This window comes from Prosopis cineraria, unplaced genomic scaffold (assembly GCF_029017545.1).
Source record: "Prosopis cineraria cultivar Desert tree isolate PC_DT_omini unplaced genomic scaffold, ASM2901754v1 PC10, whole genome shotgun sequence".
NCBI lineage: Eukaryota > Viridiplantae > Streptophyta > Magnoliopsida > Fabales > Fabaceae > Prosopis > Prosopis cineraria.
Window position 1 is genome coordinate 9,846,642 of NW_026555341.1, and position 18,136 is coordinate 9,864,777.

Genomic DNA, 18,136 nt, shown 5'->3' on the forward strand with positions numbered 1-18,136 from the left:
AAATGCCAGCATTTGATAGGGGAGAATAAGATGAAATTTAAAAAGAAGAAAGGACATAATCATGTTGCTCATCCAAACTTTCACAGCAAGTAATCAAGTATCATGCTAAAGTAAACCTTGTTTTCCGGCTAGCTTTCCATCCTCACTCTAACTTTATGGGGAGGATGAGCTAGAGAATGACATAAAACAACTTCCAGGCCCATCAATCCATTTTCATCTAAATAGGAATAAAGCTGATCAAATAAATTTGAGCTGGTAATAATTAGCTGGAGCTTTCAAACTTTTTTAGATTTAGGTTTAAACATATGATAAGCTTACCTTAGTTTGAAGCCATTTTAAAAGTTTATATAGTCTTTTTCAAAGATTTGCTTGAATTAGGATTTGAATGTTTTAAATTATGAGTAGTCATTTTACAAAATAAATTAATGTTAGAAATATTTCTAGAATCTTGAGAATATATAATTATCATATTTCATCATATTTAATTATCATTTGCATTTTTTAAAAAGATTTTTCTGTCATTCTCCCATAATTTTATTGTAGAATACTACAAATTATATGTGGATCTAATTGTAAAATAATTTAATTATATTTTTAATTATTACTGGCTCAACCAGTGCACGAGAGGAAGGGTTGTTGCGTTTGTGTGAAGCACTTGAACAACTTCAATTTATTTTTAGTTTGATTACTATATTATTTTTTCAAAAAATAAGTTTATGATTTTCGTATAATATATATGCAATTAGTTTAAACTTCTCAAATTTTATTCAATAATCAATAGTTTATTAAAATGTAACTCAATGTATATTATTTTCATATTTCGAATATGCATAATTCAAATTAACTCAATTTATTTAGATAATCAAAACAAATTTAAAATGGCAGTGGTTATTACATTTTGAAATAAAATGCTAATAAATTTAAAAATCATGTACGAATTAAACCAAAATGATTCAGATTGCAAGAATTGATTTAAAATAGACTGAATTATATGAATTTTTTGTGGCCAACAGTCTTGAAAAGAACAATTTCAACTTTGAATTACTTGTTGAGAAAAAAAAAATTCAATTTATCAAAAATAAAGGGAAGAAAAAATAACGATAAAATAAACGCCACACCAGACAACGAAGCAAATGAAAGAAGAAAAAGGGAAAAAAATCCAAAAAACTTGTCGAGAAAGGAAGGGAAAGAAAAAAAGAAAAGAATAGAAAAAGAGTAAAAGCCAAGCAAAGGCTTTAGAAGGATATGCAATTAACCGTAGGATTACGATAAGATCATGAGAGAAATTGCTTGAGTAAATGTACTTTAATTTGAATGCAAAAATAACCAGACTTATCTATCAAAATAAATAAATTGAACTTCTTCAAAAAGCGATAGCAGAATAAAGCTTGGCTTCTCAACGGTAAATTTCTCGTAATCTCCGACCAATCTTCCTCTGTTCCTCCCTTCCCTCACTGCGTCTGAGACCATGCATAGACAGTCTCTGAGCTCACCGTCCTCAAAGCTTCACAGTCATGGCGGAGCCAAGGAGAATAAGGACACTGTCGAAGAACCGAAGCTCAGAGACTCTGTTTCATCGGCGTCCATTTGCGACGAAGACGACGACAACGCCGGAAAGAGTCGTCGAGCTTCATTGCCTCCTTCCAGAACAGACAAGTTCATACACCTCCTTCCCATTCTCATTTTTTGCTGCTTCCTCGTTCTCTACCTCTTCTCTCACACTCCCTCTGCTTCGGAAATGGCTTATTTTCGTGGATTCAATCGCTCCTCCTGGCATTCTGGTTTGATGCATTTCCAGATTTCCACAGTAATAATTTCATTTAACCAATTTTCTTCGACCAGATTTTCTTAAAAATTCATTTGTTTTTGTTAGATTCAGCGGTGGATTTGAACGACATTCGGCATTTGCCGGTAGAGAGAGCCGACACTTTGCCGATCCCCACCGTGGAAAATTTGCATGAAATCCGGCCACACAGGAAATTCGCCGATTTTTAAGCTGCATTCTCTGGTTTTACCATCCAGATGATTCCTGCAACTTCGTTTCACGCGCCACGAAGATTCAACAGGAATAGTAGGGAAACAAGTCACGCTCTTGACTTCTGTATAAGCATTTGAAACTGGAAATGCAATGCCTCGCGGATTGATAATTGATAATTGACAAATTACCACAAAATTATACGCCTCTGTTTCATTTTTTTTAGTTGTGTTTGTTTATTGCAATTCGGAGGGGTGGCATAGGTTAAAGTGAGCCTCTGGCGAAGGCGCAGGATAGCAGGTGCGCCGTATGTTGAACACAGCTGGATTTTGGGACCGTTGATGCACTTCGAATTGAGGTAGGGAATTTGATGCGAATGCGATAACAACTGGAAATAGTTTGAGGGAATTACTATCTGGATTAAATTTGGGTATAATCTTTTATATTTTAAAATTGTCAATTAAAATATAATAAGTATATGATTCAAGTAAGGGAGTCACATATCGACAAGTTTACTCTTGCGTTAAGAAAGTATTTGATTATTCTTCTCCTCGGTAGTTATTAGTATTGTCATTGCTTCACAGGTCATGATAGAGTTGCTTGTTTGAATATTTAAGTTTTGTTAATTTTTTAGTGTCAAATACTCAAATTGGCACGAATGATTTGCATTTTTATCAAAATGAACAAAATAATATATCAGTGAGAAGATGAACAAGTTGGTAGGAATCCACTTATTTATTAAAAAAAAAAAAAGCTGACACCGGTTGTTGCATAATCTTGTTTTTGTTCTAAGAAAAGCTCTTATGGTCCAGTGCTTTTGAAAAAGTTCTTACTGACTAGTTCGTTAAACGGAGAAAGTTTACATATTAAGACCTTATCCCAATTGATAATGATAATAATTAATGAATGGAAAGTTTTGTGATTTTGCAGAATCAGTATATCTACTTTCCAACTCACTTTTTTTTTAATGGAAACTGAAATTCATTTAAAAATCATCAAATAGGACAGTACAATAAAATAAATATAAAATCAAAGAGAGTCGACTCAATCATCATACGCCTCCTAAAGTAATAATAGGTGGGGGATGATCAAAGAAACAAAATGAACTCTCTATAAAATGAGTTTCATTAGCAAGAAAATGGGCATAACTAAGGACATTTCTAGAAACAAAATTAACAGAAATAGACCAATCTCTATAGATAAGATTGCAAGCATTCTGAATGATGCTCCTATAAGGGTGCTCCTCATGGTATCTTCTCATGAGGCTTTCCAACTCATTTTCAACATTCAATGTACACCTTTGTTTAAAGTTTGGTTTGAACCAGGCTAAATTGGTAAAACCCTACTTTATTTATTCTCTTCAAGATGATATTGGATTGTATTAGTTTTGGATTGGGTTAAAAAAAAGATTTTCATCATTAAAGATATCGTAATTATTAACAAATTATATTTAAAGTTATACTCATTTTTTGAAAAGAAAATCGATGTTTAATATAATTACAATTTTTATAAAAAGAATTTAAGTTAAAAATAAACTTTAGTATCATGATATATTAATTAATTGGATTAAAAGTTTCAAAGTATTGGTTCTGTTTTGTAAAATGTATTGATTCTAAATACAACTTAAACTTATACATTATCAATTCTATGTTAACAATATCTTAAACAAATCAAACAATTTATTAATATTTTTGAAGGTAAATTTATTTGATGATTTGGTTTTATGTAACCAAACTAAAACTAAACCAAACCATTTGATTTTGACATTAAAATAAATCAAGCAAATCTCATTTGTAACTATTTTGGTTCAATTCGATTGAATTTGTTTTGTTAAATTTTGAACACCTTTATAAATTGTACAGCCTTTCAATAAAAAAATGAGAAATTTCCATGGCTTAAATTGATTCCTAGTAATCAAAATTTACAAAAATTGTCACTAATTTTGAGTTTTTTTAATATGTATATATATAATGAATTTTTTATCATTAAAATATCATATTTTAATGACAATAAAGTCCTACAAAATGTCATAGTCTTTTTCAAGTTCATATGAATTTTTTCAACATTAATAATTTTTGATGAGATGACTAAAATACACTTAATTTAAACTAGAGTGGTAGTTACTTGTTCTGTTTTTATTATCGGCAAAAGAAAGTAATCATTGCTAAAGTAAAATATATATTTATAATATTTGGACCTTAGTGAATTAGAAAATTTGTATAGTAGTTATTATTATTTGTTCCATTCTAATTATTACTAGAAAAAGTAGTTATTGATTAAATTAAAGTAATCATAAATATTTACAATACTTGAATTTCAGTGAATAAAAAATTTGCACAAGAAAAGTTATAATTGTTTGTTTCATTGTAGTCATTGCTATAAGAAAAGTAATTATTCCTTAAATTAAAATAATCATGAGTATTTATAATATTTAAATTTTATTGAATAAAAAAATTGTATAGAAAAAATTGTAATTGTTTATTTCAATATAGTCATCATTAAAAAAATAGTTATTATTTAAACTACAATAACAACTGATATTTATTTTTTTTGGGGACAAGAATTGTTGCTTTTTTAGTTTAAACTGGAAGTTTAGTCATTTCATAAAAAATTATTACTAATGTCAAAGGACTTGAGATAAATTATGACATTTTGTGAAATCTCATTATCATTTACATATTTTAGGAGGATTTTGCTGTTTTTTTCTCATTTTTTATTGAATTAAAATTAAAATTCTCAATGGAGTTTTCCCAAAAATTTCCGCGGCAGAATTTGGCCATTTGGGTAGTTCTTAACAGAGAAGCAGACAGTCCCGCACTGTTCATCCCATGTCCCAATAGCGACGGATATAGTGGCTCCAAGATGTCGCCCTCTTTATACACACAATATATCTTCTAAAATTCTTAATTCTATAATATGATATTTATATAAAAATAAATTCATTTTTAAAATATTTATCATTTGGCCTTCTCCAGACAAATTAGTCTTTGCTAATAGAAAATAAAATACTCCAAGTATTTAAATAAATAAATAAATATATATATATATATATAAGAATAAAAAGAAACTAATTTGCTATATGCATTTACTATTGATATATTTCGAAAAACTAGATTAATTTTTTTATCTCTTTCTAATGTTTTTTAAAGGCACTGAACATCACGAGTAACACGGTAGACGCTACTGTGACTGCTCGTGAGTGGAGCTCTTGTTTGCGCGCGTTCTCCTCCCGTCCGTCCGCTCCTTTTGCATCTTCACGAGTCTGCCGCTTTATATTTTTTGGTTTCCATCAAATTTTTCCTTCACGAGATTAAGAGAAGCCTCTGGGGCCTGACTCAGATACTATCTAAAACGTGAACAAGTTACGACTCAGATACACGGGGAGGTTACCCACTTAATCCTTTCTAAGGATTAAATTCTCTCAATATTTTTTTTCCCATCAATATCTGATAAGCCAGGTTACACAATGAAGTTTGATAACAAAATTATAGGAAGTTCTATTTGGAACAACTTGGAATTGGGACACAACCTGTCTATTTAATTACTCTTCATTAATTATTTAAATAAAATTAAGTGTTCCAATCAATCCCTCAAGAAACTACTGCCATGCACAGTCGTAGCATTTATATTAATAACAAGAAGAAAGTTTAAACTGATTAAAACGAGGCAGACAAGAGATACCTTAAATGTCTGGATTTCTTGAACGTAGGATCGCAACCGATTTCAGAGAGGCCTGTTAACAGCAAAACACTTGACTTTCTCGTTCAATTGCAATCATCCATCAGTTCTGAATACACACCTGATCGGACTTTCGCGGGTACAAGGTAAACAAGGTGCATATTACACCACAGAACAAATAAGGAAAGCGACCCAAAACAATAAAAAACAAATCATCAAATACCCATGTATTTCAGCATATCTTTCTTGCAAAAGAAAAACTAATAACTGCAAACTTGTCCAAGTAACTAGTGAAATCTGTTCTATATTTTCAAGCAGAAACGAACAAAAATTATACAAGTGGAAAGAGTTGCCAGGAGGTCCATACACAAGAAGAAAAATTAAAGGATCAAACCCTCAGGAGAAGACTTAGACGGGTTCTGTGAACCCGTTGCTGGTGCTGCTGCTGGTGGCTCAGAGAGGACCTGAGCATGCTGATCCTTTTGCTTCCGTTCCTCCTCTGTATTGTGCACTTTCTCCTTTGTCTTCTGTCCTACATCCTCAGCTGCCTTAACAACCTTACTGAAAGCACCTGTCACCCACGATGCCCCAGTGAGTATATAGCGATTTTTCATGATAGCAGAACCTGCTTCATTGACCTTCTGTTCGGCAGCTGCAAATGCTGTTTTGGTTTTTTCTGAAACCTGAAACTTTTGATCAACTTCTCGAACTCGATCACTCATGGCTGAAGCACCAGCAGTTATTTTCTCACTGAAACCAATTTTCTGATCAAAAGATGCAACTTTTGCTGAGGCAGTTGATGATAAATGATGCGTTTCATCAAATGTCTTCGCTTTGCTGACAGCATCTTTCCCCAAGACAAAGCCCCTGGCCAGCATGCCGGTGACAACATCCTCTGCCTTTCTAAAAGCAGATTCAGCACCACCAGGAGCCTTACTTTCAGTTACCTGTAAAGCCACACAAATTGTTATGCCAAAGCAGCCTAATTTGGTTTAGTACAATTGTAGAGGGTCATGCAAAGCTTACAGGTGATGTCAAAGCAGCTGGTGGAAGCTCGTAATCTGGATCCAAAGTTACTGTAACCGACGAATCAACTATTGTTGCTCCCTAATAATTGTCAAACCAGGGTGAAACTTGTTACACATTACAATTGTAAGCTACATAGGCTGATATACAAAAGGGAGATGGACATGGTTGTGAACAATAACTCATCAATATAATTACAGCCATGCAACTAGATATACCCCCCGCCCAAAAAAAAGACACCACTATATGCATCCAAAATAGAGGTAACAGATCATCTTGGTAATAGCTATTATCAAAATTGGTACATAAAATAACTTCACTAATAAGAAAGCCAGTGGCAAATAAAGAATGCAACACAAGCTTATACTTGTAACCAGAAGCTCTCATCCAAACTCTTCAAAATCCCCTTCCTATTTATATTTTTTTTGGCCAGCCCTTTCTATTGACATTAAATCTGACATTGACTATCTTGGTTCCCAAAGGATACTTCTATCTAAAAGCCATGAGAGAATTTTCAATATCACAACTTTCAAGAATTTGTAAACCATCCATTCAGTAAGATCAGAGAAAGTCTAGGTTAATATTTTGTAGAGCCAGCTCTGATTGTCATGCTCCAAATTAATCCCAAACCTTCTTTTTTGCTATCAAGGAAAAGGAAATCCAAGATTCTGAGTCAACATGTTGCCACAAATGGAAGAGGTTTCTTTCAATTGGAGATCTTTATGGTCAAAATAACTAATATGAACATCACTGTCAGCAGCAGAACCATCTTTTCCTTAAAATGTAGTTTAAAGTTAGAAATTAACAGTAATTGTCTAGCTCCTGATATTTTAAAAAGCAGTGCGGGATATATGCAGGCTCCAAAAACTAAAAAAGGGCAGTACAGATAACCTAAAAAAACTGAGATGCTTTAAAAACATATAAAGTTTCTAGTTTCAGACAAAATGTGAAACGAAATCATTCATCATGATTGAAGATAACATGAGAAGTGGCCCATTTTAAACAAGAGAGTGCTGCAAGGGAAAGCCTTGACAAAAGGAGATTCGGAAGCCTATCTGAACCATGTTGTGCTCTACAATTGTCCGATGGATTTTAATTTCCAGATATTTCACTGATATTTATCCAGAAAGATGCATGTATCAACTGACCATAGCACCTCTCAAAAACTGACAAGGCAACAAGTGACCTTTAGTTCTAAAGCTTGAACTCTAAATAAAGGGTACAGATATAATGTTATGGCCTTTAATCCCAGACAAGTAGACTAGAAATTTGAGGTACTTGAATGTATACTAAAAATTTGAGTTCATTGATGAAAAACAGATTACCGATAGTAGTGCAGCAGTCTCAGCTCCTTGTGCATCCTTGAAGGTGACATAAGCAATTTGAGATCGTTCATCATGACTACATCAAATAAGAGATTGAGGTTATTGTTTAAAAAAGAAGTTCAAATCAAAAGCACTACAAAATAAGGGATTGTATTGTATGTGCGGAATATAGCAACTGCCAGCTTACCTCCTCAGTTCAACATATTCAATATCACCAGAAAAAGAAAAAAATTCCTTAATGTCTTGTTCAGTTGCTCCCAGGGAAAGATTACTGACTTTAACAGTTTTTATTTGCTGCATAAGCAAAGTTAACAAGGTTTAGATAGACCACACTCAAAAGCAAAGGTTAAAGCATATTACTCATTCAAAAGAAAGCAGACAATCAATAGAGAAAGCCTGCACCCAAAAGCTAGACGCGTGAAGCAAAAAAAAAAAAAAAATCTTTAAAACACAATTTGGGACACCACCAGCTAAAAATATTTCAATCAGCTGGACTAAAGAGGCACGCACATTTACTTCCAACTTCTCCCCTGGATAAGAATAATTGGTTCACCCTTTCAATTTCTCTTTCTCGTCTACTAGCAGCCAATATTACAGCTTCTAATTGGGGACTCTTACATATGTGCATGTAAATTTTTCCAGTTCTTAGTACTCTATGTTGTTTCCAGTCACAAACCGGGGGGGGGGGGAAGCTTCCCCATAGTCCAACATTATTTTACTGCCACGGCCTTTCTACCTTATTTAGTTGCATAATTCACTCAAATTTTAAGATTCTATTCCTGTTTAGAGATTTTATGTGCTGCATCCCACAAAAATTGAGGATCATTTCATGTTTCCAACGTGTAATTCTGGATTACTTTTATCTTCTTGATGCTTTGTTATGAGTATGACTTAGGTTTAGTTTTGGTGATGATTTTAGTGATATAAAATCTATCTTTGAGATTTTTTTCCCCATTTATTACTATGTAGAACTGAGGCTCTAACTTCTAAATCGTTAGTTAGCGGTGTCAATAATTCTATTATCCAAAAGCAGTCTTGCCAAATATGCACTTTGCTCATTTTCTTTCACTTTTTATGAGAAAAGTTAGAATTGGAGCATCGTTTCCGACCATCGTTTAGTATAAATCATGAGACATCCACATATTGGATTATTATTATCAGAAAACTTATCTGTAACTATCCACTACCCCTTAAAGTGAATCTAAAAAGTAGTAAATAGGAATTGGCTAAACCTATAGGAAAATTGCGTTCTAAGAAGTGATGGATAGGAGAGAAAATAATACAAACGGCCGGCAAGCTTTTCGGACGAGTTGAAAGTAACAACTAGATCATTCTTTCAAAGCATGATATACGTAAACAGAAATTTACACTGAAGAGCTTAAACCAATAAAAAATATAAGCATTCGCACAAAACACTTCTATCCAGTCCGCAGATAAGTCAAACCAGCTAAGGCTCATACAAATAAGATGAACAAGAACCAAAACTCACCGACATCGCGAAACGATTGGCAATAGAAATCTCCTGTGAACGGAAACCGCCAAGTAACTCAGCTATCGGAGCGGTTATCTCTCTGGCAAAGCCTTTGAGAAGCGAAGTCCGCGAAGAAGATTCTGCAGGCGGTTGAATTTTATTTCACGGAACTTTTTTTTTTTTTTTTTTTTCAGATGTCATGTGTGGATCTTGGATACGCGTGCTTGACTCAGTTTTGCACGTGCAAGTACCTTACAGGAAAGGAAATGCTTCCGCGTTATTTGAAAAGACAAATTACAAGGTGCTACAAAAAAAAATTTAATTATTAAAAAATCTCATTAAATATAAAAAATATTTTTTAAATTTTAAATTTTATGTATTTATAATTTAATAAAGGACATTTATTAAATTTATAAAAAAATAACAACTTATAATCTTATGTGTATCAAATTGTCATTTTTATTTCTAAGTTAGAGGTGCTCATTGTTTAATAATATATATTATTTGTTAAGTTATAAATATCTGAAATTTGAAATTTAAAAATATTTTACATATTTTATGAAATTTTTTTAATAATTAAATGTTTTTTATAGGACTTTAATATGATTTTCCTGCTTGAAGATGCTCCGAGCTGGACACGGAGATGAAGTGGAATTTTTTTTTTTTGGGGGGGGGGGGGGGGCGCGTCAGGCACGGAGTTGAAGTTTGGAGAAAGGTTTTTAAACTTTTATCTAGACATGTAATAAATATTCCAATAATTCATTGAATATGCGGTTGATAATTCATTCTCGTGCTGACTTCTTCAAAGCAAACTTTTATTGTTATTGGTAAAACAAAAAGTAAAATTTTGCTATTGTTTAGGAAAATATCGGCAAGAAAAAAATCTACTTGTTCTGTCTTATCCATATTTTAATTTAATTATGTCTTATCTTCTAATCCAAACGAGCGCCACCACAGCAAACAAACAGCAACATGAGAGTTTTTGAGTCAAGTTCCAGGACACCAATTTAACCGGTACACAAACAAGATCTATGAAAAATTATGTTTTTGATTTAAAGATGAAGTTTTATTAAAGATAAAAATAATGTTTAAAAAATCAAACTGCCGGACAATCGAATTGTTGATCAAAGTTGTTAACGACTTGATTTGGACCAAAAAATCATTTTGATGATTGAATTGGATTTGATCAAAGTTGAACTGTTATTAAACTGAAAATCCAAGTTAAACCGAAGCTGTTTTTAAAAAACTGGGCTTTTTTAAATATAATATTAAAAAATCCTTAAAAATGAAAAAAATTAAAAAATTAAATCCCTACTAAAAGCCAACTTTATTTTTGAACAATTAACATATATAAAATATAATTTGAGATTATTTTTTATAAAAAAATGTTAACAATATGGGTGCAAATACAAATACTTTCAAGTTTATTTATATCTAATTTAACAAATTATAAAATTATAATTTATAATATTATTAATTTACGGTCATTTTATTAACATACTATAGGCTTATTTCTTATATACATTTAATATTATTTTTATTTAATTATTACATTATTAGTTTAACCACTTATTTTAATCGGTTAGACCATAAAAATCAAGAATCATTGATTTTTTTTATTTATTATTTGATTCAATTTTTAAAACATTTTTTTAAAAAAAAGTACAGGATAGAGGTGAGCAAGAAAACCCAACATTGTGCTTTCTGGGAAAGATGCATATGAGATCAAAGCCAACAGTCTTCCTGGCAGAAATAAAGAGGCTGAGCTTGGAACAAGCCTTTTCCTTTGCCCCTTCCAGTTGATTAATCCAAGTGATTAATATACTTAGCATGGACAAAATGGAAGGAAGATCCACACTGACAATAATATTATGCAACACGTGTCCATGTACACAGCTAATCATGAGATACTAAATTGGTAAACGAGAGAATGGGATACTAATGCTCACCTTAGTAAAAGAAAAACATCTCGATCTTCACCAAAATGTTTAATAAGTCAATTAGACTTGACAAAATTTAGACACCCAAAAAAAAGTAACAAATAAACCAACCCATTAGCGGACCTAAGATCCCAAGCCAATAAGGGTAATATTATTTTAAAATAATTATAAATAATAATAATTAAATAAAAATTAGTGTGGTGTTATGAGTGTCATATTAGGAGCCTTAAAGGAGGAGTAGGGGCTTATGAGAGATTATCATCACAAAAAGAGCTATCCACAGCAAAGGATTCTAATTGACAGGAGGTTGAGACTATAGGAGATGTTAGCTTTCAAACAAGGTGGCATTGTTATGAGTACGTTATGTTAGATAACCTCACAAGTAAAATGAGATTTATAAATATGAGTGTTTCTTTTACTTAATAGGCTAAATTTTTTAAAATGGCTTTTTCCTTTAAACTTATATGGTTTCACTAAAATATATAATAAATACAATGTATAAAGATAAAATTAAAAGACATTTCACTAAAAATATAGGAACTTTTAATAAAATTGAATAAATTATTCAATTAAAAATAAAAATAATGAAAATTCATTGAAAAACAACAAGTCATAAACCACAAAGTTTAATCTAAGGGAGAATTGCACCTAGCAACCTAACAATCAAGAAAATTGTAACTAGGGCCAATGCTTCTATAAGCACGAAGGCTCTGGTTGCAATTAAATTGTATTACGAAATGAAAAAATTACTCTTGGTTTATAAAAGAAGCATTGCTTAACATGTAGAACCTTAAACTACAATGATGTGCACGAGAGCATTACTGTCGATGGTGACGACAGCATAGAGTGGGAAAAGGAATAGGGTAGGTGGGTATGGCAACAAGATCGTGTATATGATACCCAAAATCCAAAGGGTAAGTGGGATCCAAAGACTCTTGAGCCTCTTATATGCAATGAATCATAAGGGCAACAATAATATAGATCTAGATCAACTCATCACTATCATGCCATCACACCAAAAAATGTTCCCATTCTTTGCACCTGAGATGGATTTAATTGAGAGTTTTACATGACATAATAGGGTGTATATGAGATGAATTTTTTATTATAAAAAATGCACTTTAGTGGTGTTCAAACTGGAATTACAGTTGTGATTTAATTATTGATATAATATAACTTGATTACTGAATAATTTGACTTGTTTGCTAAACTCTAAATTGATAGTGGATTGTTTGTTGTGAAATTATGATGATTTACTTGCTCATATTGGATGTTCACATGTGAATATATGAACCTTTGCCTGTGAATATATAGACTTTTATTTATAAATATTTGAAATTGGATATGTGAACCTTTTGTTGTTAATATGTGAATATGTAGTTTTACAACTCAAAACTTTTGTTTGCTATTATTGAACCTTGTTTTTTAGTTTGAAACTCTGAACTTTGATTTGTAAATTGATGAACGTGTACTTGTAAATATTGAAACTTTTTTAAGTTGTAAATTTGTAAACTTATCTAATACGAACTTGTTAACTTTGAACAAGAATTTCACTACCAATGGACAATTACTTGTTAATACATGTATCTAAAGTTGTGAAATTGTGAATATATGGTTTTAAAAATCAAAACTTTTACTTGCTATCATAACCTTATTTTTAAATATATGAAATTAGAAATTATAGACTTTGACTTGTAAATTGATAAACTGGTACTTGTGATATTTGAACTTCAAGTTGTAAATTTGTGAACACGGACTTGTCAACTTTGAATAGAAATTTCACTACTAATAGACAATTAATTATTAATATGTGAATCTAAAATTGTGAAATTATGAATATGTAGTTGTAAAAATTAAAAATTTTACTTGCTATCACAACCTTATTTCTAAATATATGAAGTCAGAAATTATAGACTTTGACTTGTAAATTAATGAACTGATACTTGTAAATTTTCAAATTTTAAGTTATAATTTTGTGAACTTTTGTGTTGTTAATCTGTGTTGGTGTATTGGGTGCGACATTTTGTATTAATTAATGGAGCATTTCAATAATGTTAAAGCTCAAAGTGTCCTTATGCTCACAGCAAGAACTAGAGGAAAATCAAAATGACAAGATGAAGCATTAAAATGTAATTAGTATTTCTCTAGGATTGTGTTATGCTATCTTAAGTTAGTTTTTTCATATGGAACTGGTTTTTTTTGTAAATCAATGTATGACAGATATCGTGGCATATGCTTGGAGAACACTTGTTGTGGTGTAAATGTCATATATTTGTAATGAAAAGTCAAGTTTTTCAAGTTTATTCACAACAAAAAATTCGTATAGAATATAACAAGGTCCATTTATTAATAATACAATATCAATTTATTTCACATAGTTTGTGTGGTTGAGTTGAAAATTTGTACAAGTTTTCCAAATTTATGAACAATAGAAAATCCGTATATAATATGACAATGTCGACTTATTAATAACATAATGTCCATCTGTACAGCATGCTTGAACATACATACAACATGCTTTCATTAAAATAACAAGAATATTTATATCAGATTTAGATAATCTTATGCTAGCACTGGCCCTTCCATTAAGACAAGTATCAACATGAAATTTTATGTCACATTTCATGCTTGATATATATAAAAAGTCAGCAACTATATCTAAATCAAAACTCTAATGCTACGGAGATATAGAACTTTCATTTATCAATTAAAAGTCTATATATTTACAAGTAAAAGCTTATGTATTCATAGGCAAAGATTCATGTGTTCACATGTGAATCTAATATAAACAAGTAAACCATCATGATTTTACAACAAATAATCTACTATCAATTTAGAGTTCAGCAAACAAGTCAAGTCACATTTGTAACCAAGTTAGATTATATTAGCAACTAAATCACAACATCAATTTTGATTTGAACACAACTATAATGCATTTTTTTACAATAAAAAATTTATTTCATATGTACCTAACTACCCTATGTAAAATCCCTAATTAAATCTATTTCAAGTGCAAAGAATGGGAACTTTCTGGGCGTGATGGCATGATAGTAATGAGCTGATCTGGACCTCCATTATTGTTGCCCTCATGATTCCTTGGCTTATCACATATATAAGGCTTAAGAGTCTTTGGATCCTATTTAACCCCTCAATTTTGGCCATCATATGCATGAGCTTGCCGATCAGACCTCCTACTCCATTCCATTTCCTACTCTCTGCTACCATTACTATTGGCGATAACACTTCAACACCCATCATTATGGTTCAAGATTCTACACATTGCATGATGCTTCTTTTTCAAACCAAGGGCAATTTTATCATTTCATAATAAATTTTAATTGTATATAGGGCCTTTAGGCTTATGGAATCAATTCAGATTCTTTTGGGCCTAATTGTAGCTTTCTTGCTTTACATGGCCTTAAGTGTGATTCTCCTTAAATTTAAAGCCTATAAACACAAGTTTAAAAAACCTACAATGGCTTGGAAATCAAAATTCTAAAATAAACTATAATGACCACTTAAATTAAACTAAAATAATAAAAATTTATTAAATATTAAAACCGAAGCAATGCACTCCAAGGACCATTTACCCCGTAAGCAGATCATTCCATTTGAAATCAAATCCCCATGCTCTCTCAATTGAGAAATACTTGGACAAATTGGCTGTACCACTTTATTTATGGTCTATTCAATTAAAATGCTCTAAATAATCTAAATAAAATTTTGTGTGATATTTTTTAAATTAATTTTATTTTATAATAGAATGCACATTTGATTTCTTGCATTTTCTCTCTCTACTATCACTAATATCTTAATTAATTTATATTTAATGTTATTTAAATATCATATTTTTATTGCACAGATCATAAATGTTGTAATACATTCGATCTACTTAAATATTTTTCCTCTCAATTAGTTATTTTCCCCACCGTGGTTTCTTCCCTTGCACAATGAAGAGAGCAACAAGAATGAGGGATCTGTGCTTGCTTCTCTCTCTCTCTCTTTCTTAATTTCTCAGTTAATGAGTTCAAAGGAGGCTGAGAAGTGGGGGCATAATATAAAATCACTGTACAATTACTAAGTGGTGTTTTTTTTTTTTTTTTGAGTAATACTGGAGACCTTTATTCTTAAAGAAAGTGTGCGAAAGAAAAACCTAGAGAAAAAAAAAGACAATCGTTTTCAAAAGTTTAGTGGGGTCAAATCACAATGGAGGTCTTACCGTGCATGAAGGGCTCTGGCCGTGACAACTCCACCAGCGAGGAATAGACAAGGCATAATCACAATGCTTCCTTAAAAAATATTAGAAAAATTTCAGTTAGCACTGGTTTACCCAACTTAATTTCAATCAATATTTTAAAATTATAAAAATTCACTGCATATGTTAAAAACTAAAATGCAATTAAAAAATTAATTCAAATCATTTTACTATCACTAATAAAATAGATAATTAATATATAAAAATAAAAAAGTAACATATAAAAATGAATAATTAATGTAGATAGAATTTATAACTCTCATTAACAGCAAAACACTACTATGAATATAAATAAGTGAAGTTAGGAACATTAATAACTCGTATAAAGAAAATAAATAATTAACGTGTAAAAAATGAATAATTGATATAAGTAAAATGAGAGTTGTAAATTCATAAAGATGTTATATTATTAATAAAAGTTATAAATTTCACTTACTTTAGTTGCTAATTTTTTATATATTAATTATTCATTTTCTCTACATGAATTATTCATGTGCCTAATTTCACCAATGATAATAAAATTATTTAAGTTATTTTTTAATTTTATTTTAATCCCTCACATTGCAGTAAAATTTTAAAGTTTTAGAAGGTTGGCTGAAATTAAGTTCAATCACGAGCTGTCTAAAAGTTTCTTTAAAAAAAAAAGTAATGATAATTTTTTTATAATAAATAATCTTTATTATTGTTTGTCATAAAGTAAAAGCAATAGCAACATTGAAGTATTATTATTTAATCGGTGGCTATTATTTTTTATACATTTATTTTAAATTTACACACTCTTTATTAAAAAATATAAAGTATTTTTAATTAAATTTCACCCTTTTAATAAAATTATTACCTAATTTTAAATTAATCATATCTTTTTATATTTATTTTTATTAAACACCCTATAATAAATATAAAGTTATTATCAATATGAATATTTTTTTAAAAAAGATGATAATTATACATTAAAAGAATAAAAATATATTATATTTTTAAATATTCAACTCTTTAAAAAATATCTTATATTTTTTAATAGAGAGAATAAATATTTTCGTAACTTTATGTTTTTGTAGCTTGGAGTTGACTTATGTGTGCAATCAAAGAGCGACGACAAAATATTTTTACCTTGCAATGGTTGTATTGAAACTGATGCTTTGGATGGAAGAAGGCGAAGAGATTTATAAATCCTCTTTCACTTCTACATACCAGAACAAGTTTGTAAAATATTTTTCTTCTCATGAATTGCAAAGTATTTTTTTCACGAGTATTTTCTAACTTTTTCTATTTTCCTAAAAGCTTGGATTGCTAAATTTAATTCCATTTGCCCTTTGAAAGATTTTTTTTCTTAAAAGGAATTGCGCAATTCTTTCTTAACATACAATCTCTCTCTTTCAGATTCAAATTCCTTCCATTATTTCCAAATCTTCTTTTAAATAATATAATTTCAATATAAAAATTTTTATCATGACAAATAATATTGAAATTATTTCCAGTTGATCACAAAAATTAACACAAATTCTGGCAAAAAAAGTAAAATAGCATCAATAATGTGTCCCCTTGCATCACGCAGGGGCATAAACTAGTTTATAAATATTGAATAATTTTAAAAGGAAATTCAAATGTCTCCCCATGTAGGCATATTGCTTTTTCAACGTTTCCCCAGCTGACTAGCAAAGAGGTTGGCCCTTATAACAAGCTAGACCATGCTTAAAAACTCCAATTTATTTCAAATCTCAGTTTTATGTCCGGAAAATATGTATATTTTTACATACCTCTCAAAAGTTTCTCTTGTGACTGTTCTTGTACACTTCCCCTATCTCTTTCTCTTTCTTATAATGTTACCATAAATTGAATCAAATCAGTCAATGATTGATTAAACTGGATGAGTTGATGTTATAATTGATTATACACAGTCACTATTCTTTTAGATATTATTACTAATTATATAGATAACTTCAATATAGGTAGATATACTATAAGTTGAATTTTTTGCTAAAGTCTTATTTAAACTAAAAGAATGAGTTATGAAATTTATTAAATAATATTTTTTAATTTGTAATATGGTATGTCAATAATAAATTAAATATGTTAACTTAATTTGTTATATGGAGTATCAATTTAGTATCAATTTAACCCTAGTTAAATCAACAAATTTTGAGCAAAGTATCCTTGTTTTTTTTTTTTTTCTTGTGGCCAGTTTGAATGATGTATCCTTGACAGACAGGTTGAGCGTCAAGTTTGATTTCAAAAAACACTTTTCAATTCTTCCGCGCTATGTGAGCGGGCTTTTACATATGCTGGCCCAATCATTGCATAAAAACTCCATAGTTTAATAAGGGCAAAAGTAACATTTCTAATTTCTTTAGAATTTAAATTCCTTTAGAAAAAAAAACAAAAGTTTAAAACCTTTATAATTTAATGAATTGAAAATAAGAAATAAAAAATTAGTATCTTCTCAGTCCCAAATCATTAAACAATTTG

At 30.3% G+C, this 18,136-nt stretch overlaps 2 protein-coding genes across 3 annotated transcripts; one reads left to right on the forward strand and one right to left on the reverse strand.

Annotated features, from left to right (window-relative positions):
* The first annotated feature begins 1,361 nt into the window (after nucleotides 1-1,361).
* Nucleotides 1,362-2,371, forward strand: LOC129321385 (uncharacterized). 2 transcript variants are annotated; one of them, XM_054967125.1, is made up of 2 exons: nucleotides 1,362-1,781; nucleotides 1,874-2,371. In XM_054967125.1, exons 1-2 carry the CDS (start codon nucleotides 1,469-1,471, stop codon nucleotides 1,993-1,995), a joined length of 435 nt encoding a protein of 144 aa, XP_054823100.1. In that variant the 5' UTR covers nucleotides 1,362-1,468; the 3' UTR covers nucleotides 1,996-2,371. The 2 variants fall into 2 exon arrangements, with proteins under 2 accessions (XP_054823100.1, XP_054823101.1); XM_054967126.1 differs by having other exon boundaries at nucleotides 1,880-2,371.
* Nucleotides 2,372-5,854: 3,483 nt separating this feature from the next.
* LOC129321518 (binding partner of ACD11 1-like) lies at nucleotides 5,855-9,651 on the reverse strand. The gene is made up of 5 exons (XM_054967303.1): nucleotides 9,494-9,651; nucleotides 8,192-8,298; nucleotides 8,005-8,080; nucleotides 6,680-6,760; nucleotides 5,855-6,600 (listed from the first exon to the last, which is right to left on the reverse strand). Exons 1-5 carry the CDS (start codon nucleotides 9,497-9,499, stop codon nucleotides 6,034-6,036), a joined length of 837 nt encoding a protein of 278 aa, XP_054823278.1. The 5' UTR covers nucleotides 9,500-9,651; the 3' UTR covers nucleotides 5,855-6,033.
* Nucleotides 9,652-18,136: the final 8,485 nt, after the last annotated feature.

What these genes read in the sequence shown, in the direction of transcription:
- LOC129321385 (XM_054967125.1), top strand. Translation starts at nt 1,469, where the DNA reads ATGCATAGACAGTCTCTGAGCTCACCGTCCTCAAAGCTTCACAGTCAT. An exon ending in TCGCTCCTCCTGGCATTCTG is followed by an intron (nt 1,782 to 1,873) that starts GTTTGATGCATT and finishes TGTTTTTGTTAG; the next exon opens with ATTCAGCGGTGGATTTGAAC.
- LOC129321518 (XM_054967303.1), bottom strand. An exon ending in GAATATGTTGAACTGAGGAG is followed by an intron (nt 8,081 to 8,191) that starts GTAAGCTGGCAG and finishes TATTTGATGTAG; the next exon opens with TCATGATGAACGATCTCAAA. An exon ending in CAGCTGCTTTGACATCACCT is followed by an intron (nt 6,601 to 6,679) that starts GTAAGCTTTGCA and finishes GTGGCTTTACAG; the next exon opens with GTAACTGAAAGTAAGGCTCC.